The following is a 26473-nucleotide window of genomic DNA, read 5'->3' on the forward strand; positions in this document are numbered from 1 at the left end:
TAAGAATATAGCCCTCTAAGAAGGAAGATAATATTATAACCTAGCTATACTATATATATAGGACCTATAGGCTACTATAGTACTTTCGCGTAAGATATAATTATATCCTACTATACCTATAGGCCCTAACTACTTCTTATAGGAGTAGCTATCTTAGTTCCTTAGCGATTAGTCTAATTATATACTAGGAGTTACCCTAGGACCTTTACTCTAATCCGAACCTCTGTAGGACTAGACAGATAGTCCTAATAACTACCTTAAATACTTAATATAGATAGACTATAGGAAAGTAGTAGAATCCTTATAGAAAGTCCTAGATAGGAGGTTCCCCTATAGAAGTTAATAGAAAGATAAATAATCCTTAGGCTCTAGCGTATATATACATAAGGCTCTAACTATTAATAACGCGTAGATACCTATCCGATCTTATAAACGCAAATATCGGTTATATAATCTCCTCCTCGATCCTCTAAGTCTATCTCCGTTAACTAGCTAACCGATTTACTAGTTAACCCTAACTTACTAGTCTACCGACTAACTAGTTAGCGAACTCACTAGTTCACTGTAGCTAACTAGTTAACTCCTCCATATAGCTCTACTCTCCAAGTTCGTCTGCGAACTAGTCAACCAACCCACCAGTTAACTATTGACTTTCGCCTATACATCACAGAGACCTAGTCGATAGATTATTTCATATCATCTGCCCGCCAAGCTTCCGCCTATCAGCCTCCTCCACTAAGGTCAGACTTTGCATCTGTGCCCTGAATTTAATACAGGTTCCAGTCTCTTCGCGGATTACTTGACAACCCTCGCTTCACGATAAACAAGCGTAATTTAAGATCAACGATAGTTGAAACCTCTCCAAGGAAGGTTGGATGCGTATCGGGTATATTATTGTGAACTACCCAACTCGAAGATGGCAATTAGGGCCTTTGTGTAGCTTCAACCCGTTAAAGCCATGCAATCGTCAAGTGAAAATCCTCGTCGTGATTCAAACATTTTCAATATTTCCCTGGGGTCCTGGATCGAGGATAAAGACAGGAAAACCCTAGTATTCATCAAGTCATGCATGGAAGATACAACCTCGATCGATCTACTGAGTTCAATGAATGACTCTCCAGCCAAATTAGCCAGCGCGCCGAGGCCTTCAGTTACCTTACGTAGCTGCCAGTTACGTGAAATACAGACAATCACAATAGTTCTTGCTATATTATTTTATCAACTTCGAGCCCGGTAGCGGCTACTCAACAATAAGCAGTCCATCCCTTGTAGAACCAATCTCAAATTAAAAAAAGAAGAACCCCATTCGATGACTGCAGCTGCATTCGCACTAAACATCGACATGCAATAGGTGTCGGATCCAGCCAACAATTTGCTGAGGATAGTTATCCGAAGGTCCCAGTACTCTCTGAGCTGATGAGCGCAGGAAAGAGTCATAAAACGGCGAGCCTCGCTGGTGATCAATGGTCTGTATCCGCTCTTCGAGATAGTCCGCCCTTTGTCGCGCCAAACGAACAAGAATGTCTCCGTTGATCTGAGTGTTGTCTTTTGTGGAGTCGGTCCACGTAGATTTTCTGCGCTTTTCCCGTGCGGCTAGGGATGAGCAAAGGGCTTCATCTCTCTGACATAGATCCTGCAAGGCGAGAAGAAGACGTCTCTCGTCCTCCCGAAGGATAGTAAAGCGGCTGACCGACCCAGTAAGTGCTATGCCGTACACCGAGCCGCCTCGATGCCAGGCCGTTTCGGGCAAGATGTCACCCTTCAGGTTAGGAATGAATTTCAAGACGGTATCCCATACGACAGCCTCGTCTGGGGCAGGAGGTACAAAAATTGGAGCGGTGTGGAGACCCGTATCGTTTGAGAGCCTGCCAGCGCGAATATTACCACCCCGTGCGCTAATGAATGCCAGTGAAGGCTCGGTGGGTGTGACGTAGTGAGTGAGTCCGTCGAGGGGAAGCGAGTCATAGCCGCGCAACTTCAATGAATGACGAGTTCCGTCATTGAGCACCTCCAAAATTACAAACCCATGTCGGGCTGTGCTGATATGAACGAACGGTTTTGAGACAGATATGGTAACCGCAGGGGAGGGAAGATCGATCCAGCTATTAGAAGTCCATTTGATCGATGCTCCCCGCGACGCAACGGGGCGAAGAGTCTTTCCCGAACAGATAAGGAGCGTGTCTTCATACGCCGCTATTGAACGAATAGGTCCATGAGCAAAGTCTTGCACGTGTTGAGTTTTCAGTTGGGCTCCTGTCGGGCTGTCCAGACCGGGAGAATGGAGCAAGATGAGCCGTCCGCAAACACTGCCCCTCGGCTTTGCAGGAAGGGAGGTTCCAACCGCGATGAAGTGGTGAATATTACCGTCCCTCTGGGAGCTCCAATCCATCATGCATAAGATCCTCTCGCCGGCCGATGACCGTGGCATTTGCGGCCATCCTGCCGGGTTGACAGGTTCTTGCGTGTCAGCATGTACAAGTGCCAAGCAAGATCTTGAAAAAATATCAACCGGGCTGCTCAGGTCTTCGGCCTCGTTCGTATCGTAAGCTAGTAAAAGTTTTCGAAGATTGGGGGAGTAAATCATTTTTCGAGCCGTGCCTGGGACGCTAATTCGACGCGGCACTATCTTGCTCTCAGATGACAGCGAGCAATTTAGCAGTAAATTGTCCGCGAAAGAGAAAAGTGGCCCGAGAGCATGAGCTGTCCCTTGGCTTTCCTGTCTGACCAAACCGAAGCTATGAACTCGGGCAGGAAAGTAGGCGGGCTGCATAACACATTAGCAATGAAAAAAGTGTGAGGGCTGCCCGGGTGACAATACATTTGATTGTTCTGTGATCCAAACTCTTGACAGGAAGCAGTCATTCAGATCACCATCGGCACTGGTAGTGACTTGCCACAGTTCGTGGTCACAGACAAGCATGGCAAATGTGCCGTGATCTTGCAGGCGAACTGATGTCATCCCTATTTGCTTTGATGGGCCTTGTAGAAGACCTGAATTGAAAGTCAGCCTCTCACACTGTGTAGTAGATGTTTGCGATGAATGTCATTATTTACCTATCAGCGTGGGGGCATTGAAGTCGATCTTGAACGGGATCAAGACGCCGCCGCGAAGACCACAAAGCAGATGAGCTCGCAAAACTCCATGATCGATATGGCGAATCACGGAGAAGCTATCTATTGCTCGAGAAATCTCGTGAACTGATTCCACCGACACAGTGGTTTCGGAGAGATAATTCAAGGTATCTTGCTCGACAAAGAACACGGTGATAGTGCCATCGCTCGTACCCGAAAAAAGGAATTCGGTATCCCCCAGCAACTGAAGAGAAAGACAAACGGGCTCTTTCTCGATTTGAACGGGCATACAGGTTCTGAGATTGATAGCCGAATCCTGCAAGACTATTCGACTCAGTGCAAGTGTCAGACCATTCGTCGACCGATAAGCAACGACCATAGACGAATTCACGTCATCAATAGCGACGGCGACCACGGTCGCCTCTGGTGCGTGAGATACGGAGGTATTCAACTCAGGACGAAGAGGTACAAAGAAATTTGTGCCATTCTGGGTCGCTTGGATGAGGATGCCGGTAGGTGTGAAGCCAGCCGCAAGCGTTAGGACATTCTCAAATCCCGTTTCACTTTCGTCTACTGCGCAAATGATGTCTTCGTGGCCTGGGTTCATGAAAAGAAGCAAGGCGGATGTGGGGTGAGAGAAGAGTATGTATGCACCTCCGTTGGCACCCTCGCTGAAGGCCCACATGTCTCGTACGCCTGAAAAGTCATCCAAAGAGACCGTATAGCCAGCCTGTGCCTCATAACCATGCCTCAGCTCATGAATCGCACTTCCTCCGGAACCAGATGAAGCAGAGCAGACAAACAACCTGTCTCTTGATACGTCGCTGGTTGCATTGCCATGTTTCTCTGCACGAATCATGACCGCATCTGTGACCGGGGCCCAGTTGAGGAATCTTTGAACACACCGGGGCTTGCTGCGAGCCTCTTGAATGAAAAGACCCCCATCTCCCATGCTTCCCGCAGCTAAGATGAAGTCACCACCTTCATGACCCACGTCCAAGACATCAAAAGCGGAGTCAACATCGCAGTGCAACTGACCCAAGCTGGTCTGAGATTCAAGGCCGCCTTCATTACCAAATTCCAAAAAGTAGATCCATCCATCTTCACGGCACATGTAGATCCCGTCTGTCTTCCGACTGTACAGCCAATTTCGAGCGGGACGAGCCCACTGCGTCCACAATGATGTTTCCTTGAATTCGATGTCGGGTGCGATAAGAGGATACTTCATTGGACGGGGATGCGTAGAATCAGATGGATAGACAGCCATGGATTTGCTAGTGACGACCAGGAAGGAAGACTCCTTGGTCAAGGGGACAATCATTGTGGGCAGTCGATCTTCTTTGCGGAGCTTGAACTCTACAACGTTCGGAAGAGCCGGTCTCAAATCACAATCATCCCAGTGGTATATTCTAGCGAACGAGCCTTCAGGCGTTGATGTAACCACCAGGAGAATGATTCTCGTGTCATCGGCGGCTTTGGGGTACAGGAACTCCATGAATTGGATGGTTCCTTCACATCTGAAGAAAGATTCCTGCAGAATTCGACTAAGCAGAGTTGGCATCACAGTTGGAAGTGAGATATCTTACACTCTTGATAGGGTCAAGCCTTTGTTGAGACATTTGCTGCTGGATTGCGGCGGAAGACTTTAAAAGGAACAAGCCAAAATAATGCCGCGAGGCTCCGACAGCAATAGCACGAGACCTAAGTTGATGTTAATCCACGTTTGCTTCAAAAGAGTGGTGTCAAGGGGATGCTGGAGAGGGAGCAACTATCATCAGACTCACTTCGGGTCTACAGCGATGTGCTTCCCGAACCTTTCTGCTAGGTCCACGTCGACCGGCAAGGGTCTGCGGTAGGTGATAAATTTCTTGTCTCCAGACATTGTATAGTACAGGAATTGAAGTTCCCTCATCTCGAGTGACAGGATAAGGATTTGCGAAGGAAGATCTTGTGCTGTGTAGGCAGACCCTTCCGCTGAATCGTCATCGATGGTTGTTCGTAACTGAGCCTCCCATGGAAGTTCAGTGTTCACATTGATAGCCTTGACCCCAACGATGGGGTAGTCAAAGTCATTCTTCTCAGTCACATCGTCCAAGAAGCCCCGATCAGAAGCCTCCTTGACCTGAATGCGACGCTGGCCCACGAATACGACATCGTTATGATGTCCGCATCGAATCCGTGCGGGTAAAATCCACTGGATTACAGGACTGGGCAATACAGTCTGGGTTAGAAGACCAGTGAGCTCACGCGTTCTTTCAGGGAAATATTGGACGTTCTCCATCCTGTGTCCCATGTGGGTGTCGCAGGTAGTAAGAGGCTTGAAATTCTGAGAGCTGCAGCAATGAGCACAATCAGAGAGAACTCAGACCCTTTTCAAGTACAGAGTGAGGCCGAGGTTCAAAGCGCCATCTCAGTTGGATGAAGCACTTCACAAGTTCACACATAAAGGCTCTGGGGCGGCGTATGTGTTCCGCCTGCGGGGAGGCGTGCCCAAGCTCACAACCACAAAATGGAGAGTGAACACAGCAGTGAGATTGCATGTGAACTTTCACAGTTTCTCCAATATTGAAATCGGTGGTCGTTCTCAGTAGCTGCTGTTTGACTCAAGAAGGTAAACATCGAATGCCTCCAGTGGATGGTTTGGAGGAGCGCCAGATCACGTTTTTCGGCGCCTCAGGCGCCGAGGTGATAGGACTGCCATCGTTCCTCTGGCCCGAACTAAGGAGCGAGAGCACCGAACTCGCACCTGACGAGAAGAATCTCGTGTCCAAAATTCGACGGCCTGAGAGACTCAAAGCTGCTCGCAAATACAATTTCTGATTCCTGCCCTGCTCTGGGACCTGGTGGCTTGAATGGTGTTGTCCTCAATCTAGGTACCACTGAGGCGTCGGCAGGGCGATAGCCAAGACCGGAGCGTCGGGAAACGATTGCACAGTTGCAGACATCACTTTTCCATCATCACAGAGGGTTGTTAAAGCATCAGAAGCTGATATCGTTCAATCATATTAAGGTGCTTCTTGAGCAATTATGGAATCATCAGATTATCGTGCAAGCCTTCCCCCGAGGAGTCTGGATTCATCCATAGCGGGCGCGGCGTCTGCTTTGTCAAGACCCTTGGCTGAAGCTGAAAACGTAAAATCTCCCTCGGCGGCTTTGGATGAGAAAATTGCCGCAATTCGTCGCGCTTGTGGCGATGGCGATGTGCGGGCGTTGGTTTCGTTCGCCACAAGTGAAGGTGGCCTGTTAAATGATGAATTGAGGCAGGCAGCATGTATGAATATACGGAACTTCGCCGAGTGGTGTCTAGTATTAATGGGATGTCAGGGCCGATTCTGCTCAAATGCACTCAACCTCGATCAGTGGAAGAGCTGAAACCCTCTAGCGACCTACCGCGGCATTCGGATGAAGATCAAGTGCACCTCGATGTCAACCGTGCTTTTGTCTATTACCCTAATGGTGGGCACCTCGGCAATGCATATCCCTATTCCCTGTTTGGAGCTGAAGACGACTAATATATCGATTAGTGCCTGAGGAGGATCTATTGAAAAAGAAAAGCCAACTGTCGGAGCTGATTACGCGGATCCTGCGCAACTATCCCATGCTATGCTATTTCCAGGGATATCACGACATTGCTCAAGTGTTGCTGCTTGTGCTGGGCACTCATGGTGCCGGGCAAGCCTTGGCCCGAGTCTCACTGTTTCGCATCAGAGACTACATGCTTCCATCGCTCACTCCTGCCCTCAAACATTTGCAGTTGATTCCTGCTATAGTCGGCACAGTTGACCCGGAGCTGTGGGAACACCTCGCAAACATTCAACCATTCTTTGCGCTTGCATCAGCGCTAACACTCTATGCACACGATATTGAAGAATACAGCGATATCGCTCGCTTGTTCGACTTCCTTCTCGCCCAAGAGCCGGTGGTTGCCATATACCTCTTCGCAGCCATCATTCTCTCGCGCAAGAAGGAGTTGATCGAAATCCCGGACGACGAACCGGAGATGCTGCACTTCACTCTTTCGAAGTTGCCATGCCCGCTGAACTTGGAGGACTTGATCTCAAGCGCTGTTGATATATTTAAGAATCATCCGCCGGAAAATCTCCCTTCAGGATCTTGGAGTAAGATTCCCAAGCACAGCGTCCTTAAAACATCCCGCCACCACGCGCCCATTCAAGATGTTGAGGAGGCAGTCCAGATGTTTCATCGCCAGGCCCGTCAAATTCAAAGAGAGGAGCAACGGAAGCAAGCGCTTGAGTCTGCGTCGAGATACAGGAAGACGATCGGGTCTGTTGCCTTCGCAGTAATTGTCGGTGTCGTATCTATTTATGTCCGCAAAAGGGGTCTTGATTCTTCAATGTGGCTTTATGCAAGTCGGCTCCGGGCTATGCTCGGAGTCTAGACTCTAGACTGGTTCCCAGCTGGTCTGTGATGTATCATTACGATTAAAATATAAGTCACAGAGTTGTGGTACCCATTATCACGTCAGAGCTAAGGTGGACTGTTAGACTCTTAAGTTACTCTAGGAGTCTGAGTATGGGCTCTCAGTGCTTGTTTGCTCTCCTCAAGTGAAAAGAGACAGTTGTGGAGCAGCGAGGAATGGAGACGTTACCGGACGGGAGAGCTGTGCCCTTCGGCCCATACGTGTGGCTCTGCAAATGTGGCGCTCCGCCGGGGAAAGCTGATGTGTACTCACTCTCATTGCCCACTGAGTTAGCCTCCAGCTTCCATCAAGCCGACCAAACTCTCCGCTTCCTTCAACAACCCTTGACACTACCAACCATGGCAACCCGTGGCTATGATGTGGTCGTAGATGTGGACGCAGAAGTAAGTCAGAACAATTGTATCACTGTCATTGTCCCTCAATCTCTAATGGTTTCCCCGTCAGGGCGATTTGGGACACACCGACCTGCAGGAGGATCTCGAGTTCCACCCTTCCAGTGAGTTATTGTCTAGAAAGAAGAGTTGCGAAGTCCGACTTTGCCTGCCAATTAACGCGCCCTGACAAAATACGCATTCAAAGATTTCGAGAATGACCAGCGAAGCGCCAAAGTCCACGGAGATTCGGCTCCATTCTTAGGTGGCAGCTCTTCGCGACGCCGCGACCGATCTCCTGGCGGCACGCCGACAAAGCACAGCTGGTGGTCCCTCCACTATTACGAACAATACTTCGACGTCGACACAAATGAGGTTTTGCGGCGCTGTATGGCCGCACTCTATCCGCGCTCTAACTTCCTCGACGTCCTTGAAGGCAATGCCGACCTTTACGGGCCCGTTTGGATCGCAACGACCGTCGTGGTCATTCTTTTCTTGACTGGCACTATTTCGCAGTGGCTCGCCAACAATGATGAGCAGCACTTTGAATACGACTTCACATTACTGTCAGGCGCAGCAGGGTTGATTTATGGATACACAGGCATTCTGCCTATTGCGCTATGGGGTGCCCTTCGCTGGTTCGGGAGCTCCACAGCAGACTTGATTGAGTGCTGGGCGCTCTACGGATACTCAAATCTCGTGTGGATTGGAGTCGCCCTTGTCAGCTGGAGTCCATTGACAGCACTGAACTGGGCCCTTGTCGGCGTCGGTTTTGCCTGGACAACCTTCTTCCTCCTACGGAACTTGTATCCGGTCTTGAACGCGACCGACGCCAAAGCGAGCAAAATCTTGCTAATCTTGGTTGTCGCTCTACACGCCGGCTTGGCTATCGCCATCAAGATTCTATTCTTCGCGTATGTTTCACATCTTACATTGTGCTGTGATCTAGAAGGCTGACATTTCTCCAGGCACTCGAGTCCCGTCTCGAAGAAGAACAAGGATGAGTAGACGAGGTGCACGGGTTCGAAGACATCGTATTACCAGGCAAAGAGAAATAATGATCAACATCTGGCTATGTTTCACGCGCCAATGAAAAATCACACTAGGCGATCTCCTCAGTTACAATATCCAATGATGTGGTTGAGGTGTCGCTGGCGCAAGTGTAGCTATTTTACTGTCAACCAGGGAGGTCTCTCGGGATGGAATGGCCACGTCGTCAGTTAATGACGGTACCGTAACCAATGACGATCTATCACTCTCTGATCTTCTGGTTGCATGAATACAAGCGCTTTTTGGTACATTGACAAAACAGTCGCTCAAACAAGGAGCCTGGAGTGAATCCCCCAAGCTTCCAATTCGTGCCTCCAAGTACGTCGAGGATGGTCCAAGATAGTGGGAGACCAGAAGCTATCAGTAGTTTGGCAGAACTGCCTTATTGATAGTACTATTTGCCCCTCTGTCACTAGATTCGCGAGCTCAAAGTAGAAGGCGTATAGCGGCAAGGGAAGACATGAGCCAGGCTTTGATCAATCGTAAGCAGTGTGGCTAAACGGAGCCTATCAACATAGTACGACCTGACACTAGCGCTCTCGTCAAGAAGGCTTGAGTGTCCGTGTCAAAATCATAGATGCCTTGTTTTGGCTTCGAGGAGTTTGAATGGCCAAAGGTCCAGGCTCTAGACCAATATCACGTCATACGTCGAGTATGCTCAGGGCGAGACCTGAATTTCGCACAGGGAGAGAATTAGATGGCGAGAAAGTTCAGTACGCTTACGCCATATATACGCGCATCGAAAATGATGGGACCATGAAGCACAAGCGGACAAGAGAGCATTGAAGACTCATTAAGCCGTAAGTCATTTGGAATATCTGAACTTTTACTTCATTTGAGCGGACTGCGACTTGCAAGCCGGGAGGAGTCAACTAAAAAGAGTATGACTGTGGCTGTGATTGTTTCATCATTTCTAACGCCATATGTAGACCTCTCCGAATCGCGATCCTGTTGAACCCCAGGCCTGGATTCTGTACCACAATGCACCGAGCGCAACACCGACAAGGCGAATCGTCTATTTCAGCTTCTTCTTGGGGCGGAGCTGGTTGGTGTGTCCGCACTTCTTCTTACGGCAGTTGGTGGCACGGGGAGGGAGACGAGCCTAAAATAGTTCCAATGTTAGTTTCCACGAAGAATTCGTCAAGATATAGCGATAGTGCGTGACACGTAGGAGGCGCCGAAACGAATCGGTTCGTGTTGGATCGCATGGTTTACAAGATGAGCGAAAGATGACGTACATAGCACTTGCGGCAGATAGACTTCTCGCAGTTGTACTTGGAAGCGAGGGCCTTGAGGGAGGGCTCGATAATACCACCACGCAGGCGCAGGACAAGGTGAAGGGTGGACTCCTGTAGAATTGAAACCGTCATTAGCCGACCGTATGTAGACCGGAACAGATTATCGATGTTGGAAATAAGACGCAAGTTTATTCTTGCGTCCGATGAAGGCATGATTCGAGGGTGTCGCAGGGTCGCAAGTATAGTCCGTAGTCCAGCAAAGATGCGACCCAGTCGATATCTCACTCCATGTCGTCATCAAATTCGAGTGACTCGGCAGATTTTCGTACCTTCTGGATGTTGTAGTCGCTCAGGGTGCGGCCATCCTCAAGCTGCTTGCCAGCGAAGATCAGGCGCTGCTGGTCTGGGGGGATGCCCTCCTTGTCCTGGATCTTGGTCTTGACGTTGTCGATGGTGTCGCTCGACTCGACGTCGAGGGTAATGGTCTTACCCGTCAGGGTCTTGACGAAACTGCATTGGAACGCATTAGTCCCAGCTCGATAAACGTATTTCCATACGGCGTGTCCTCGAATTGGTATATGTGTCGGTCGAGAGGAATCACGATCGCTCGAGGATAATCGGATATCGCGATATGTTCGGGGAAACCTACATCTGCACTGAAGAGACGCGGAAAAAGATGCATATTAGCTTTCGACTTCGTGGGGAGCGTAAGGACGCGTTCGGGGGCTTTTGGACGGAACGTACTGGTTGCGATTTTTCGTTGGTGTCGGCAGTCGTTCGCTGAGTTCCAGGCGGAGGAAGCGATGACAATTTGATGATTCCTCGCTTAGCAGGAGGTGGGCCGAATTCTGAGCACGGGGTTACCCTAAGCCCTAGTGATGGCCGTTTGAAGTAGGTCACGTGATGTAATCTCCGCTGCCGTCCCGCGATTGGAGATGCATGATCTATAAGTCGTCGTCTGAAGTCATCGATACTCAGCCATGAAAGTGTACCGCATAACAGGAATCAATCGCGGACAAAGGACATATAGCGCATATATCGCATATTTTCGCCTCTTAAGTGTTTTCTCTGCTAAATATTTTGAACCCAGCAACACTTCCATACAGTAGAGAAATTGACAAGTTGGCACTCTGTGCTCTATGAATCTGACAACTCACGAGAAAACTCCGGATCGCCTTGACTCGAGATCCACCTGGTTTCCCCAGAGATTCCATACGTGTGCTGCATGAAACTACCCCTTAGACCACCAATCCGGTCAGCTGCTCATCCAAATTGTCCATGCCATCGATGCTCTCATCATCCCCATGACCGTCCATGTCCAGTTCCAGTGCTTGGCTGAAATAGTCCGCTCGTCTTTTGTCTTCGACGGTTTTTACAATTCTGTACTCAGTGACGCTCACAGCGCGCAGAAGTGTTGAGAGTGATACAGCAGCTAGTTGAGCGGCCAGTTCGTAGAACTGCTTAGCCGTCTCGGGAAGTTGCGCCTCCCACCGATACCGCCAGTACCATGATCCTGGTCGGCGGTCGTTCTCGTCCAGATCGGGGTTTGGCTCATTCATTTTCAGTCCTTGCATCACTGTTTGAAGGAGCGAGTACAAGGCTTCTTGCGGACCAGTGTCCGCCAACGGCCCAGATGGTTGCACATCCTGTGGAAGATCAGGACCCTTCGCTGTGCGAGCGGTTGGAAACATGTCTGCCACGGGATTCGTGACCCTGAAAGGATCCAGCCAGTTGCTTTCATACCAATCCATATACTCGTCGAGCTGACGGGGCATCATATTCAGCACATCCTTTTCGGTTAGGCGGATGGCCTCTTCCTTGGTAATCGTCCCGTGAGATTGTTCGCGGCTAGTAAAGTGAGCTTGGACGCGAGCCCAAACAGCCCAATCCATAGCCTGCGTCGCTGGCTCCTTGGCCGTGGCAGGAACTCTGGCTAGATCGTCAAACGGAAACAGCAATTTTGTGGCAATCACAATAAGGGTCATGATTTGCAGTTCTGGAAGATCAAGTGCGCGTTTGAGCTTTGCACTCGAACCCCCACTATCGAAAGCAAAGTTGAAACCAACAACGCTTTTCAAGAATTGAACCATTTCATATACATCGACTAGACTGAGATTAGCGCGAGTCTTGATAAGATTTGTTGCCTGCAAAAGGATCTTACTTGGAAGCGCCAATCTTCTCAGATGGCGGTAAAGTAAAATAGGTGCATTCAAGGGCGGGACTGTGATTTCGAATCGTTTTCGATACTGCAAAGCAAGATCTACAAAGGCGCGGTGCAAGCTTTCTAGCCGAGGCAATTGCTTGACAACAAGAGTCAGTTAGGTTTCATAACAATCAGTGCGGTCGGTCACTTACATGCACTTCGAGCCTTGCCAGCAGCTCAGGAGGAAGTTTATCCCTCATCTCGAAAGGGATCAACCTCGCAACCCTGATGTATGGAACATCTTGACGAATGACCAAGCTGCGTTCTGTATTTTAGCAAATAGCAAAGTAGGCATGAATTCCATAGCATCATACCGATGAAAGTCGCTCACAGATACAGGCAAACGCATCAATACCGCTGCCAGATAGCAGAGACCAAGGGAATCCAGCAGTCGTGGCCACGTGAGATATCGTCCTGAATGGGATTTGAATCCAAGGTCGTCAGAACTGTCCGTCTCGGGCTGAGAGCTGAAGAGCTCTCGATCTGAATCGTCTTCGTCATCTATCGTTGCATTGATGCGAAGAGTAAAGTCCTGTAGCCTCAGGGCCCAAAGATCACGAACGATGGCCTTGCGGGTATGAGTACTGATTCTCAGATCAACTTGGCAGAGCTCATACCTCGAATTGCTCTGGGAAGCCATGATTGTGCACCAGGGCGTGACACTGTTTCCACAAAACCAGTTGGCAGACTTGCAAAAAAAGAGTATGGGCTTTGCGGCCACGATATGCTTAGGGTGCTAGTCAGATTGAGGGTCCAAGAAACCTTGCGGGAATGTCATACTCTTCCTGGATTTCTCTTCTTTATCTTTTTTAACGCGATGCCTCTTTCCTTGATTGCCAAAATCGTCTGCGTCCTCTTCAATTTGTCTCCCCTGGTTGGAATATGAGCGCTGTTCCACATCCGACTTCTGACAGCCTTGTCGTTCGCTTCGAGTGTATCCCTTCGAGAAGAGCATGGACCGTGGATGCGACATACCTCTTGCAAATGTCCGCGCCGGCAGAACCACAGCCCATTATCAAGGTAGTATCGTCGTTCGCGACATCCCTCTTGGCCACAAACCCCTCGGGTGACGTAGTCCATCCCGAAGCAATGTTATCATACTGCTTTCGCGTGAGGTTGGAAAATGCTTGTCAAGGTGATGTTCCGTTCCTTGGGACTCGGACTTGTTTTTCTGCCTTTTGCCCTCGCGACCGCCGCCTCGTACCGACCTATCTGATCTGCAACTTTTTACCGACTGATTGCTGGTTTGAATGACGCGAAGGTATGTACTAACAATTCACCTGAAAGCTCGTTACCTGAGGGAAATTGACATTTAGGAATATTTCTGGCATGATTTGTCGTGGAACTGCGGGCGGCCTGTCCGACAACGGGTGGAGAGACCGAGAGAGTCTACTAAGCCTGGTATCCGCTAACTTAGTCGATCTAAGGTCTCTTTAATGCAATTGCTAAGCCCAACATACTCTTCTAACCCCTTTGCATCAATCGTAGTCGTATATCGAGAGATATGACAATTCGGAGAGTTACGAAAGTTTAATCATTCATCACACTATCATGAGATGCTGGGACTCAGAATTGTCCTTCAGACGACACTCACGATGTCAACCAAAGCAATTCTTCTTGTCGATCCAGCCTACATCCAAAGGCTAGATGGGGGACACAGCCTAGAAACAACATACAATGGGCTGCCGTCCACGGATACTCTGTCCATCACTGAACCATTGAAGATGGGGTTGAGGGGAGCTGAGCCCCATTTTTGAAACATAACGGTTGACATAAAATGTGAAAGATCCGACGACCAGACATTCGGTGAATATTTAGCCGCTCTTAGGAGCCTCCTTGGCCTCAATGGCGGCCTCCTCACCCATGGCGGTCTGGACAATGACGTCTAAAGCGGGGTATTAGTCTATGCCAATTCCCAGTGAAGGTTTCCGGGCCCTCGGTATACTTACTGACTTCCTTGTCCTCCTCGCGGAACATCTTGACGATACGGGCACCAACTTCACCTTCGGGAAGCTTGACATCATCCTTGGTGTCACCGTCATCCTTCATCAGGGAGAGGAAGTCATCGTCGGTGATGTCAAGCTAAGACGAGATAGATTAATACCATAAGATCAAGTGGCGGTTGTCAAAGCCGAGTGGGGTAACGGACGACCGGCGCACGGCCAAGGTAGGGAGAGGAGGTCACTCACGAGGGTGTACTCCTTGCGGTGGACGTGGGGAACATCCATGTTGTGGGTAGAGGGAGACAGATCCTCAAGCTTCTTGCCGGTGAAGATATCGGTGGCGACAAGGTGGACCTTGGCGTGACCGTGCTTGCCAGTCTTGGAGGTAGACATGTCGATGATCTTGCAGGGGCGGCCCTTGATCACGACGTGGCCGTTCTTGCGCAGAGCAGAGCACTGCATGGGGAAGGTGGTGGACGCACCGGCATCGGTGGTCTCGAAAGTGTGCTCATGCTATGAGACAAAGTTAGTGGACCGATTGTCTGATAGATATATGTATGCGCAACCCTCCTCTCCTTCGAGATATGCATCCCAAAGGACGGTTTGCATCTTGCATCGGTTGACGAAAGAGGGGAGGGCTCAGGTGCGGGGCTGGTGAAAAAGCCCAGGCGAGCGGTTGCAGGAGGATGGGTTCTGGGTAGAGAAGCGCAACGATCGTAGATCGTCAAGGGGTTCGCATACCTCGTCAGCCATGGTGAGAATTGGGGGGGGGGGGGGGGGGGTATACAGGGAATAGGGCAAAAAGTGAATGAATGTAGCAAGGTGGAGGGATAGAAAGAGGAGAAGAAAACTTCGAGGAAAAAAGGCTTTGTGGTGGGGGGCTAAGTCGCTAGGACCTATTTAGGTTTAGCGTCTCTGGGGGCGAATGATTTGGGTTGCTGCTTGGGTCCGGTGGACTCTGCTCGGAGCACTCTAAGCAAAGAAGGAGAAAGAGAGAGAGAGAGAGAGCCGGAGCGAAGCTGGCTACGACGACATCAAAAGACGGACTGCTGCAGCATCTTCGATATGTTGATTGTTCCTGACATAGGATAGCCATTGACCCTCGTGATCCACAGAAACAGATACTTTGTCCCGAAGACTACACGGATACACCACCCCCTGATGCGACTCGTGAATTGACTGCTCTTTGTATTCCCCGGTGCACCTTCGCTCTCTCATCTCATGCGCTTGTTGGCCGCCGTCCATGCAAAATGTGGCGCGACCGCATCTCCGGCCAGTCCACCCCGTCCAGCGTGAATCGCGCACCATCGTTACCTCGGCGAACTTCCTCCCAACTGCCGCAAGGCCCCTATGGTAGCCGACCTCGTACCAGTTCCAGGGCGTCGTCTACATCCCTTCTCGTAACGCCGAACGAGTCAACTACCACCCTCGGAGGTCTGAGCCGAGACTCCAATGGCCTTGGATTGAGACAGACTAGTAGGCAACGCCCTCGGCCGTCAAACGTTCCTGACCCGACGGAGGTCTTGCGCGGTATTATTGGAGATCAACCATCGGACTTTGACGATTCCCCAGCATCAAATGCCCCGATTGTGAAACCGCCGAAGCTGGTCGAAGCGATCGACTTTTGCGACTTAAGCTTAGAAGCTTTTGCGGCCGATGGCGATCCATCACAGCTGTCGCGTGACACCAAGCGCAGTCAAGTCAATGCGCGAACCGTGGAGCAATTCGAGCAGGAGCAAGGCCGGTTTCAAGATCTACACACTGCCATCCTTGGCTGCGATGATGTGTCGAAGTCTGTCGAGCAATATTTGAATGATTTCCAGGCGGAGCTTGGCGCGGTCTCTGCGGAGATTGAAACCTTACAAAGTCGGTCGACTCAGCTCAACGCGATGCTTGAGAACCGACGGAACGTGGAGCGGCTTCTGGGCCCAGCCTTGGAGGAAATCAGCATCTCGCCCAGAACGGTGCGCACTATTGTGGAAGGTCCGATTGACGAGTCTTGGGTGCGAGCTTTGAATGAGATAGATGCTCGGTCCAGCAGTATCGAGGCAAAAGCCTCGTCCTCGGATGGCTTCAAGGCAATTGAGGACGTACGGCCTCTTCTAGTCGATGTAAAGAACAAGGTACGGCTGACTGAGAGCAATCCAATGACACCCAATGACGCTGAAAGTGGGACTCGGAGACTGATCAGTGACTTTGAGAGTAGGCGACCGAGAGAATCCGCGACTACTTGGTCTCTCAGATTCGGGCAATGCGGTCACCAAACATCAATTCTCAAATCATTCAGCAACAACGACTGGTGAAGTTCAAAGATCTTTACACTTATCTATCCAAAGCACATCCCAGCCTCGCGGGAGAGATCGCTCAGGCTTATGTGAATACTATGCGCTGGTATTATACATCCAATTTCACGCGTTACCTGCAAGCGCTGGAGAAGATCAAGGTTTACCCTAGTGATCGCAATGAGGTCCTTGGAGGCGATCCATCTTCGCATCGCTCAGGGAATATTCTCCCCGGCGGCCGAGCCGGGTCTGCAGCTCATGATCCATTTTCCCTCGGGCGGCGCATCGATATCATGCGAAACAGTAATCAACAGGCTCTCTCCTCCTACCTGGCGGAGCAGGACTCATCCTACCATGGGATTGAAGTGCCGTTTCGAAACTTTAACGTCGCATTGGTAGACAATGTCTCCGCGGAGTACTCCTTTCTGACCGAGTTCTTCTCCCCCTTTACGTTTCATGAGATCTCTCGCAAAGTGGTGGAGATCTTCCAGCCCGTCTTTGCGATGGGTCAGACTTTGACCAAGAAATTAATTGAAAATACCACTGATTCTCTGGGCATTCTGATCTGTGTGCGTCTTAATCAACATTCAGCCTTTGAGCTCCAACGGCGTAAGATCCCAGTCGCCGATGCTTACATCAACGGTATCAACATGTACCTTTGGCCCCGATTCCAGGTCATTATGGATCTGCATGGAGAATCCTTGAAGCGAGCTGGGACCAACACTGGCCGTAGTGCCGTCTCTGCCCTCTCTCTTGTTGGGGGCGATGATTTGAAACATTCATCGGCACCTCATTTCTTGACCCAGCGTTTTGGCCAGCTACTTCATGGAATTCTCGTCCTAAGCAGCGACGCCGGAGATGACGAACCTGTTGCGAACAGTCTAGCTCGCCTCAGAGCCGAGTTCGACACTCTTTTGACGAGACTTAGTCGGAATGGAACGGACGCCAAACGAAGAGAACGATTCTTGTTCAACAACTATTCCTTGATCATGACCATTATCAGTGTACGCATCAAGCATACCCACATCACTCGAGCCAATCGCTTACACTTTGAGCAGGATACTAAAGGGAAATTGGCTGCTGAACAGCGACAGGTGATTGATTCAATCCGTTCCTTCTCGTGACATAAGAGTGCTGACTGACTTTTCTATTTTAGCATTTCGATGAAATGCTCAAGAACTGCAGCAAGCGCTCGTGATCGCATATCGGTCGGTATATCCTTTTTTTTTTTTGGCGGCCTTCATCCTAGAACATAGACAGCTTTTAATTTCCTCATCAGCGCTCGCGTATATCATGATGATTCAAAGCATGCGATGAGCAAATCTTCCGCGTTTTCTTTCTCTCCAAATTTTAAGAACACACATCCCCGACCTGGTTCTTTTTCCATGTAGTCCACCCTTCCATTGTTCCCAGGGTTGTACCGCACTTATCGTTATCCACCGCGGCTCCGCCGGGCGGGGCCCGGCGATCGGCGTCCACGTTCTCCGTCACGGCTCTTCCGCGTTATCTTGGCGGTTTGATTGCTGCCGTCAGTCACATTGAATAAGCATCTCAACTCGTCATCGCTTGCAATGATTTTGCGCAGTGTCACATCCAAGCCTCGGCTACTTTGGCGCAGCTTTTCGAGCACGCGAGCTCAATGCGCCGACTTTACACACGCGGTCAGTCAGAACCTCGCACAGCGACACAGAGACCGCGATGGAACTGCTTCCGCTATGATTCTCCAGGCCGGGTACAACCATAGAGCTACCAGCTGACTTGGACAAGGTCATCGGCGCTGGCGTTGTCGGCTTATCGGTCGCAAGACAACTAGCTGCGCGCGAAGGTACTTCGACGCTTCTTCTTGAGCGGCATGATGCGCCAGGAACTGAGACAAGCAGTCGCAACTCGGAGGTGAGTCGACCGTCGAAGTTATCGAAGTTCGGCGGCTATTCCGCGGGTACATGGTGGAGGCTGAGAAGTTGCTTTCTATTTCAGGTGATTCATGCGGGTCTCTATTACCCAGCCGATTCTCTCAAGACCAAGCTCTGTATTCGCGGTCGAAATCTTCTCTACGACCTATGCTCCAAGCATGCCATTCCACATCGCAATACCAAGAAGTGGATTGTCGCGCAGACTCCAGAACAATGGGAAGCTGCGTTGAAATTACACTCCCATGCTCAGTCACTCGGCGACGTCCCGACTCGGCTTATCGGCAGGTCCGAGGCGGCTTCGCGTGAGCCCGACGTCAAGGCAGAAGCTGGAATCGTCGAGAGCCAAACGACAGGCATAGTGGACAGCCACTCACTAATGACTTATTTGCACGGAGACTTTGAGGAACGCGGCGGTGACTGCGTGTTCAAGACTCGGGTGACGGGCCTGGAATTCATAGCCGGTGGCGGGTACAAGATCACAGCGGTCTCAGATGAGGATGGGTCCGAGACAAGCTTCACTGCCGACGTGGTGATCAACAGTGCCGGACACGGAGCTTGCGCGATCAATAACCTCTTGCTCCCGCCAGAGCGTCATCGCGCCCCATACTTTGCCAAGGGAACCTATTTCTCGTACAGTGCCTCCCGACCTCGCACGTCGGTGTTGGTGTATCCCGTCACGATGCCTGGACACGGTGGGTTGGGGACACATTTGACGCTGGATCTAGGCGGGCGAATCCGCTTCGGACCGGACGTGGAATGGGTAGATGATCCTCACGATCTTCAGCCCAGCAACGCCCGTTTGGCGCAGGCCATTCCCGAGATACTGTCTTATATGCCCGGTGTTGACCCTTCTGCTATTTCGTTGGATTACTGTGGGATTCGGCCAAAATTGGGCCGTGGTGGTGCAGTGAACAAGGGCCAAGGTTTCCAAGACTTCATCATTGAAGAGGAGCAGGGCTTTCCAGGATTCGTGAACTTGTTGGGTATTGAGAGCCCTGGATTGACAAGTAGTCTTGCGATTGCGGAGATGGTTGAGGAAATTCTGTATCGTTAGGTAGACACGGCCTTTTCCCAGTCTTCCCACTGGTTTGAAGTGTATTTAGCGTTGCACCGAGCGAAAATTGCTGCCTCTCATTGAAGAAAACATCATTTGGCGTATGCTGGCTTTATGCATGTATCTCGTTTGGGAAAGCTGATGGTATTCCGAAGGCGCCCGTAAACATGCATGAAAATGCGTAAGGTGGTCTTCGTAACTAGCATTTGGCATCGAATATCCGAATCAGGATTGACTACCAAGTGTGCACACCATATGAAACGACAGCGCGATAATCAAAATGGTATTTGCTGTACATTAGTCGAGGCGGTCGATGAAGTGTTCCTCTCAGGAAACAGACAGTAGTCAAGGGGACGCATCCCTTTCACTCCGCATCCATCAAGACATCACTCATGATCTGAAGTACGTATGAAAGCTTCTTGACACCCCACTTGCCCGACTGACGTAGTATATTTGCATAATCAAGGAATATCTGCCGCGCAGGCTGATATCCTGCCCGAATAGGCACACCATGCATGTACATCGTCCCCCCGTTGCGGATGAAGTCAACGACTAAACACCGGGCCGGAGAGCCAGGTTGAATTCCAGGAGGGTCTAAGAAGCTGGTGAATCCTTCTCTGTCCACTTTCTGCCAATCAATATCGCTCATGAGCTCGATGGCAGTGGCGTTGGATGAATGACCCTCGGCGATGGGGACCATAAATGTGTAAAGACCTAAAATGAGACCGGCCAAAAAGAGCGAGAAGACAGAGTGATAGTTCGGAAGTTCAGATCCTTTGCGATTCAGCATGACCTTGTAAATTTGCGCTGCATGCAAACACGCGCGTCGAGCTGCTGCCGTACGTGACCATTTCGCGATATCATCGAGTGCTTCTCGAGCAGGTCCGGGGCCAGCTCGTCCAGCAGCAAACTCAAAGACTTGAATATCGGCAGTGAGCATCATACACATGTGGTGCCACATCACGATGGTATTGGGGTTCATCCGGTCCATCGCTTCACCGTAGCAGGTGGCGATTTGAGCTTGCAGGGAAGAAAGACATCGAGCACGCCCATCCATCGCGTACGTATTGCAAGGTGCCAAGGGATCGCTGGCTCTATTGGAAAGTAAGCGATGGTACGCTTCGGATTGTCGTATTTGGACGATGGCCAGGACAGTCTGAATACAGAATTCATGCATATGCCCTTCGAGGCTAGGGACCTTGATGTTGTCTGACGGTGCCAACATTGCCGGCATCATGCTATGCTTGCCGTCTTGGGTGAGTTGATTCCATTCTTGTGAGGTAGGAGCAATGTAGAGAGACTCGTCGCAGGGGAGATGGATCTGAATGGAGTCTGGCACAATCACAGGACTCGTAGACAAGAGCGCGGAATGCCAGGACTCTACCAAGATCAATCCGATGATAATTCGCTTCGTGGTCTCAATCCTTGACCACGCTTTCCATCGCATGTCGAGATCCGGGAGCATGTCGTACAGACTTTTCTCGAGGAGTTGACCCTCGATGGCAGCAAAGAGGCCGTGCCGTTGGGTAATCTTTTCAAGTCAGCTTGAGGCACCATCTTCCAATGCTCGCGGTATGCACTGACCGACATCAAGTTGACATAAAGTATTTGACACTGCTCTAGGTGTGCCCTCTCCTGTGAAGCCATTATGTCAGATATTGTCAGAGTCCCGAGAGAGAAAAGCACATACCTCTGTCAACACGGCGAGATTCAGGAATAAAATTGCCGTCGCAAACGTTGAGATTGCAGCTGCTGGATTTTCTGTGCCCGTAGTGCATTGCGCTAGGTCTATCATTATCTTTTCAAGTGTAAACTATAGTGCCAGTTAGCCTTGAAACCGTGAGCAGGGTGTACACCGTACAGATAGACTTCTGGCATACTTGAAAATTCCTCGACACAAAACTAGCTGCTCCATCGCTCCCCATAACCATCATGCCGATCAGACACATCACCCATAGCAGAGGTGCTCTTGCGCTCTTGGCGGAAAATGTTGGAAGGTGCACAAAGGGCAGCAATGGATGACAGGTACGAAAGTAGAGATCCAGCGCCAAGTCGAGGAAGTCTGCCTGTGGGAACTGGTTGAGAGTGGGAAAGGAGGAGTCGGGTGCTAGCGATGACTTTATCGTCTGGAAATGTGACTGAGTCTGGGAGCCGACAAAGACTTGGTCGAAGAGGAAACGGAGACGATCTCTGCATGCCTCGTCTATGCCTCGGCGGGACCCTTGGGATAGACTGGCCCCAGATACCAAATACTCGGAGTTTTCTGAGAGTAGATTTTCTGTCTCGCTACTGACAACGTCATACCACAAGCGATTCATCAAGCGACCAGTGCGGTTGGGCGGTGCAAGCCAACAACGCTGAACCTTCTCAAAGCGTTCCGAGGGAATACGTGTATGGCCTCTGTTAACATTATTGGATGCTAAGTTCGCATTTCCACCACTGATCCTGCTGGCGGCAAAAGGGCCTCTCTCGTGGAGCGTATCGGGCGTGCTTTGCGAAATGCCACCCTCGATCGGTGACTGAAGCCAATGTTTCAGCACGGCAGCTGCTCCACGTCCACCGGGCGAGCTATTGCCTTGGAAGGTCAGATCGGTCGTGGAGGATGCTGAAGCATTCCATCCATAATAGGACTGCTCGTCCTCAGTCATGTGGCTATTCACATTTGGCTCTGGACTGTGGTGTACAGAAGCCTTTGTGAGATAACCAAACGATAATGGCAATACACCAGGAGGAGGGACCGCCTCGCTCTGCGGTGCAGCAATGTTGGAAACTCGAGCTTGACCCGCATCTGATGCTACATTTGAACCCAGCGATGCCTGATGCTCAGGACCATGTAATTGCTGCGGCGCGCTCACACTGAATCCTGCTGGTTGAACCGATTCCTTCGCAGAATCATTCTGGGCCGGCAACACGGAGACATCATCTGATGGACGGATGTGTCCTCTCATGTGCCGACTCAGGACATCACTGAAGTAAGTTTGTCAATCATCTCGTCTCTTCATCTTCAGTCTTGTCAAAAGAAACCAGTAAGGCTCGGCCGCTGGACTGCCTTCGGGCCCACTGCGGATCTTACCTGCGGGAGTAGCGCTTGTGACACACGAGACATGGATACGGGCGCTCATTTGTATCTGCAAAGTCATCAGTTCATCCGATCCGCCAATTCCACATCACTTTCACTTCAATCCCAGTTCCGCGACACGTGAACTGCACGTTGAAACTTCCACCAAGCAACATGAAATTCACGTTGGAGTCGATGCTAAATCATGCAGATACTCACGAGAACGTTGATGTCGCTTGAAATGTTCACTTTTCCCATACGATTTCCCACAGTCATTGCACACAAAGTGAGCCATGCTGAGAATCGACTAGACGAGTAAGCGAGTACTCATCTGCAGCTGACCGGTGTGAAGCGGCAAGAAGTGATCGAAAAGGGAGAAGTTAAATGGCCTGAGACTTATTGTTTGATTGGGGATGTAGTGCATGGACCATGGGCAGCGGAGGGGGCCCGGGAAAAGGAGCGGTTAGTCAGCGCTGATATTCGGGCGCGTCCAGTACTAGAGTTGTATCTGGTAGGACTAGGTACTGGTAGAACTGAAGGCCACTCTCTGGTAACGAGCTTGAAGTCCAGCTCCCAGGGTCAGACGCCGAAGAGGCAGACTTGAATACTTCCATGGAATACAGTCTGTGGTTGAGAACGCCAGGGTTTGGTCAATCTCGCTGCTGCCGCTCCCTTGCGAAGCTTGACCTTGTGGCTGGCTCCTCTAGGCTCCTTCTGACTGCAAGTTCCTGGTCCACGGCCATTTGAAATAAGCATCTCCTCAATCTAATTTAAGTGATCTTGGATTTTGGCTCATTCCAGTTCTAAACTCTCCAGTCTCTCACATGAGTGTTCTTTCGTGTGAACTCTGTGAGACCTAGGAGAAATCCTTCTGCGGTCCAGCGACACCATTGCCCTATCCTGGCCAGTTCAATGTGGGGAATGGATGCGGGATCCAGGCCAAGCGGCCTGAGCCTTCATCTTCAGCGTCGTCCATGACTGTTTCAGCTCAAGAGTCTATTGGGTTTAGGGCATGAAGGACACTTGGATGGCTCAGAAGAGCTTATTATGAACAGGCGAGTCGGCTTCAGTTTTGGCGACCGCACGCTTGCCTGGTCAACGGGGTGTATCGGCTTCTCACGCAAATGTGGAGAACTGGACCTGGAAAGCATACGACGACGATGCTTGCGCAACAAGATCCCAATCGGATAGAAATTCAGCTTGGTTCGCAGGATTTCTGCTGACACTGTCCTTAGCTCAATCCTTGCTTGTGGAAGAGCGTCCCACCGAATATGTTACTTCGCTGATGTCCCGTGCGGCTGGACAGCTATTGGGCTAGCTTTCTTTGCAACGCTTGAGGCTGCACGTGGAATTGGGGGCAATACGTCTTTGACTCAAATGAGATTCAATCAAGGCCTCAAACATTCATACATGAGATCTGCGAATATCTGAATCTAACCCTGAGTATGGAGTCTAATGACGAAGAAAGAGATATGAAGAAAGAGATATGGCTCAAGTCGGACGAATCCACCAAGGAGCCCTGTCCTCTGAAGTGGATGACCTCGGCTCAGTTGAAATGACTCAAGATCTATATACATCGTGATGAGATTTACAGCTCCATCAAGGGCATTGCCGACCAGTCGCTTGAATTCTGTGCGGGAGCTTCCGATGCACAGCGGTGACACTGGCAAGTGAATCGGAAAGATTTGCGAAGATGCTCGCGACGCGAAGTCAAATTGATGTGTTCCGTGAGGTCAAAGTACGATATACAGCATTCTTGGCCAGCCAATATGTCCTGCGAGGCGGTAAAGATCATACGGCCACTTTCGTCGGGTTTGTGCATCATCTTCATGGAGATTAATTGAGATTAGTCTCGAAGGAGGACTGAAAAACAGCTGGGAAAACATGTAAGAGGCGCGGGGAGGAGTGACAACTTACATTTGGTATACATGAATGATTCGCCATTGCGGCAATTGGATACACCGCAGCGGCATATTGCTCTCCCCTGTCGATGGGAGGCTCCGGACAAGGGTATATACCGGTTTCCCGTGGATAGAGACCGAATGAATTGGCCTCTTCCTGACAGATCAAGTGCAGCACTTGGTCAGGCGTCATGTCATGCGGAAGAACAGCGCTTTTCTGGAGATATTTCTTCACTAATAGCGTCCAGGAACGAACTTGCTCATGAGACCAGGAGTCCACGGATCCACATAGTGACTCGACTCCACGCCAATCACACTTCCATTCATGCATGGGTCGGACCTCTTCATCTTCAAGCCGGGTTATGCGTTCGACATGCTGTGATGCCAGAAGCCGCACAATCACCCACGACATACCAAAGATATACTCTCCCCATTTCTTGCGGATCGGCACGGCGTACCGTTTCAGCCAGTTACACTCAAAATTGTGGTAGGCCATGTTTGAGTCCCGACAGGTGGTGCTGCACCAGGCCACGTCTGATAGACATGACTTTGAGCATACAACCCGGCTTGCTGGAGCACGCAGTGCCCGATTGCACGCCCTATTGCTGCAGAGAAGGCCCTCATTTGTGACTGGGTTGTCCACGACGGGAATGATTGCGTAGGGGCAATCGATCAGGATGCAAGTGCCCGCGGGGATATCCTGTGAGGCCCTCAGTTGCCGGCCCTTGATCGGGTCAATGGACTCAATCAAGTGGGGATGAACCCAACGGGACTGTTTGCCGATTATCTCCTTGTCCGTTGCGGCGGTAGATAAAGCCGATAAAGAGAGTTGGGGCGTGCATGTGACCTTGGTCACTGTGGTGACTCTAGACGGAGTGTTGGCCATGCTTGAATAGTCAAATTTGATGTGAGCCTTCTCTGTCTATCTCAGTAACGATGTTCGACAGGGCTTCAGCTTGTCCAGGGCAGCTACTTTTGGAGACACATGATTGCCTCCCTCAACACCATTCAGAGGAGACATAGTTTTTCCTTTCCGCTCGCTGTCCACCTCCGGGAGGCCAATCTATTGCGAAGGAATAGTAAGGAAAAAAAATCACCTTGCGGCGTGCAACCAAGTATCTGATTGGCTGGCAGGGAGTGGATTTCAAGACTGCAGAGAACGATATGCATGAGTCTGATCCAGCCAATCATGGTGACGATATATTCAAAGAGGATCGGAATGCTCAGAATCATGCATCTCATTGGTGTAGGTTTATGCACTACGTTTGCCTGACCAAACGCAATCTCGGTAATGAAGGAACTTTCTGCTTCTGTGAACAACGCTAAGGTTGTTGAGAGATCTAGACCAAATGACAGCAGATATGCTCGCTCATCATGTCTTGAGTACGCGGTGATCGCTTGAGGTTGGTGTAGTACCTGTAGCGAAAGAACTCAGCAAGCATGTCATGCAGGATAGAGTTGAGGGGTTAACCGCTTCCATCCATGCCGTTGAATATGGCCGTGGCCCAGCAGGCTAGCCTCGATATATTGAGGTGCTTTAAAGGGGCATGCACGATTGAAAATACCTGGCCCTTCGGCCTGACACATACTCTCTAATCAAACCTACCAAGGTAACTTCCACCACGTTCAATTGATCCGGAGGAATCAAACAGCCTTACAGAGCTGAGAGCAGACCCAATTGTCCCTGGCAAATCTACACTACCAAAAGTAAGGCTCAGCCTGATTAGACTTATTTAGCCTCAGCACCCTGCATTCGTTGGAGCCATCCCCACATAGGGCAAAGTCATTTGTCTCCTGGATGTCCAGTCCAGTAAGAGCCCTTTGATCGTGCTGTGGCAAGATGCTGGGAGAATTACACTGCCGCAGAAAGAATCGAGCATAGTAATCAATGCTGTGGAAAAATTTCATACCTGGTGCTAGAAGCTCGCGATGCAAGGATGTCTCCAC

General features: G+C 50.3%; 10 protein-coding genes across 10 annotated transcripts; 4 read left to right on the forward strand and 6 right to left on the reverse strand.

The window, feature by feature from the left end:
- Positions 1-1330: 1330 nt before the first annotated feature.
- On the reverse strand, positions 1331-5365 carry thtA (the record flags this gene model as incomplete). The annotated part of the gene is made up of 5 exons (XM_056937181.1): positions 1331-2764; positions 2819-2991; positions 3055-4603; positions 4659-4773; positions 4857-5365. The coding sequence occupies 5 exons, from the start codon at positions 5363-5365 to the stop codon at positions 1331-1333; spliced, it is 3780 nt and encodes a 1259-aa protein (XP_056787980.1).
- A 329-nt stretch (positions 5366-5694) lies between these two features.
- On the forward strand, positions 5695-5892 carry N7539_007581 (uncharacterized protein; the record flags this gene model as incomplete). Its single annotated transcript, XM_056937182.1, has 1 exon — positions 5695-5892. One exon carries the CDS (start codon positions 5695-5697, stop codon positions 5890-5892), a length of 198 nt encoding a protein of 65 aa, XP_056787981.1.
- A 207-nt stretch (positions 5893-6099) lies between these two features.
- Positions 6100-7471, forward strand: N7539_007582 (TBC domain-containing protein; the record flags this gene model as incomplete). Its single annotated transcript, XM_056937183.1, has 3 exons — positions 6100-6343; positions 6397-6528; positions 6597-7471. The coding sequence occupies 3 exons, from the start codon at positions 6100-6102 to the stop codon at positions 7469-7471; spliced, it is 1251 nt and encodes a 416-aa protein (XP_056787982.1).
- Positions 7472-7851: 380 nt separating this feature from the next.
- N7539_007583 (Yip1 family protein) lies at positions 7852-8892 on the forward strand (the record flags this gene model as incomplete). The annotated part of the gene is made up of 4 exons (XM_056937184.1): positions 7852-7896; positions 7958-8009; positions 8093-8798; positions 8853-8892. The coding sequence occupies 4 exons, from the start codon at positions 7852-7854 to the stop codon at positions 8890-8892; spliced, it is 843 nt and encodes a 280-aa protein (XP_056787983.1).
- A 1057-nt stretch (positions 8893-9949) lies between these two features.
- N7539_007584 (ubiquitin-60S ribosomal protein L40) lies at positions 9950-10854 on the reverse strand (the record flags this gene model as incomplete). The annotated part of the gene is made up of 4 exons (XM_056937185.1): positions 9950-10036; positions 10173-10283; positions 10502-10682; positions 10730-10854. The coding sequence occupies 4 exons, from the start codon at positions 10852-10854 to the stop codon at positions 9950-9952; spliced, it is 504 nt and encodes a 167-aa protein (XP_056787984.1).
- A 556-nt stretch (positions 10855-11410) lies between these two features.
- On the reverse strand, positions 11411-13015 carry N7539_007585 (uncharacterized protein; the record flags this gene model as incomplete). Its single annotated transcript, XM_056937186.1, has 4 exons — positions 11411-12276; positions 12334-12472; positions 12528-12633; positions 12690-13015. 4 exons carry the CDS (start codon positions 13013-13015, stop codon positions 11411-11413), a joined length of 1437 nt encoding a protein of 478 aa, XP_056787985.1.
- A 1174-nt stretch (positions 13016-14189) lies between these two features.
- Positions 14190-15071, reverse strand: N7539_007586 (Eukaryotic translation initiation factor eIF-5A; the record flags this gene model as incomplete). Its single annotated transcript, XM_056937187.1, has 4 exons — positions 14190-14260; positions 14325-14457; positions 14565-14831; positions 15060-15071. The coding sequence occupies 4 exons, from the start codon at positions 15069-15071 to the stop codon at positions 14190-14192; spliced, it is 483 nt and encodes a 160-aa protein (XP_056787986.1).
- A 497-nt stretch (positions 15072-15568) lies between these two features.
- On the forward strand, positions 15569-19567 carry N7539_007587 (uncharacterized protein; the record flags this gene model as incomplete). Its single annotated transcript, XM_056937188.1, has 6 exons — positions 15569-16441; positions 16525-17694; positions 17757-17794; positions 18199-18261; positions 18328-18493; positions 18578-19567. The coding sequence occupies 6 exons, from the start codon at positions 15569-15571 to the stop codon at positions 19565-19567; spliced, it is 3300 nt and encodes a 1099-aa protein (XP_056787987.1).
- Positions 19568-19931: 364 nt separating this feature from the next.
- On the reverse strand, positions 19932-22515 carry N7539_007588 (uncharacterized protein; the record flags this gene model as incomplete). Its single annotated transcript, XM_056937189.1, has 4 exons — positions 19932-21098; positions 21152-21202; positions 21258-21380; positions 21448-22515. The coding sequence occupies 4 exons, from the start codon at positions 22513-22515 to the stop codon at positions 19932-19934; spliced, it is 2409 nt and encodes an 802-aa protein (XP_056787988.1).
- Positions 22516-24213: 1698 nt separating this feature from the next.
- Positions 24214-25412, reverse strand: N7539_007589 (SET domain-containing protein; the record flags this gene model as incomplete). Its single annotated transcript, XM_056937190.1, has 2 exons — positions 24214-24450; positions 24543-25412. The coding sequence occupies 2 exons, from the start codon at positions 25410-25412 to the stop codon at positions 24214-24216; spliced, it is 1107 nt and encodes a 368-aa protein (XP_056787989.1).
- Positions 25413-26473: the final 1061 nt, after the last annotated feature.

Source organism: Penicillium diatomitis (genome assembly GCF_028827545.1).
Source record: "Penicillium diatomitis strain IBT 30728 chromosome Unknown utg000010l_segment0_segment0, whole genome shotgun sequence".
NCBI lineage: Eukaryota > Fungi > Ascomycota > Eurotiomycetes > Eurotiales > Aspergillaceae > Penicillium > Penicillium diatomitis.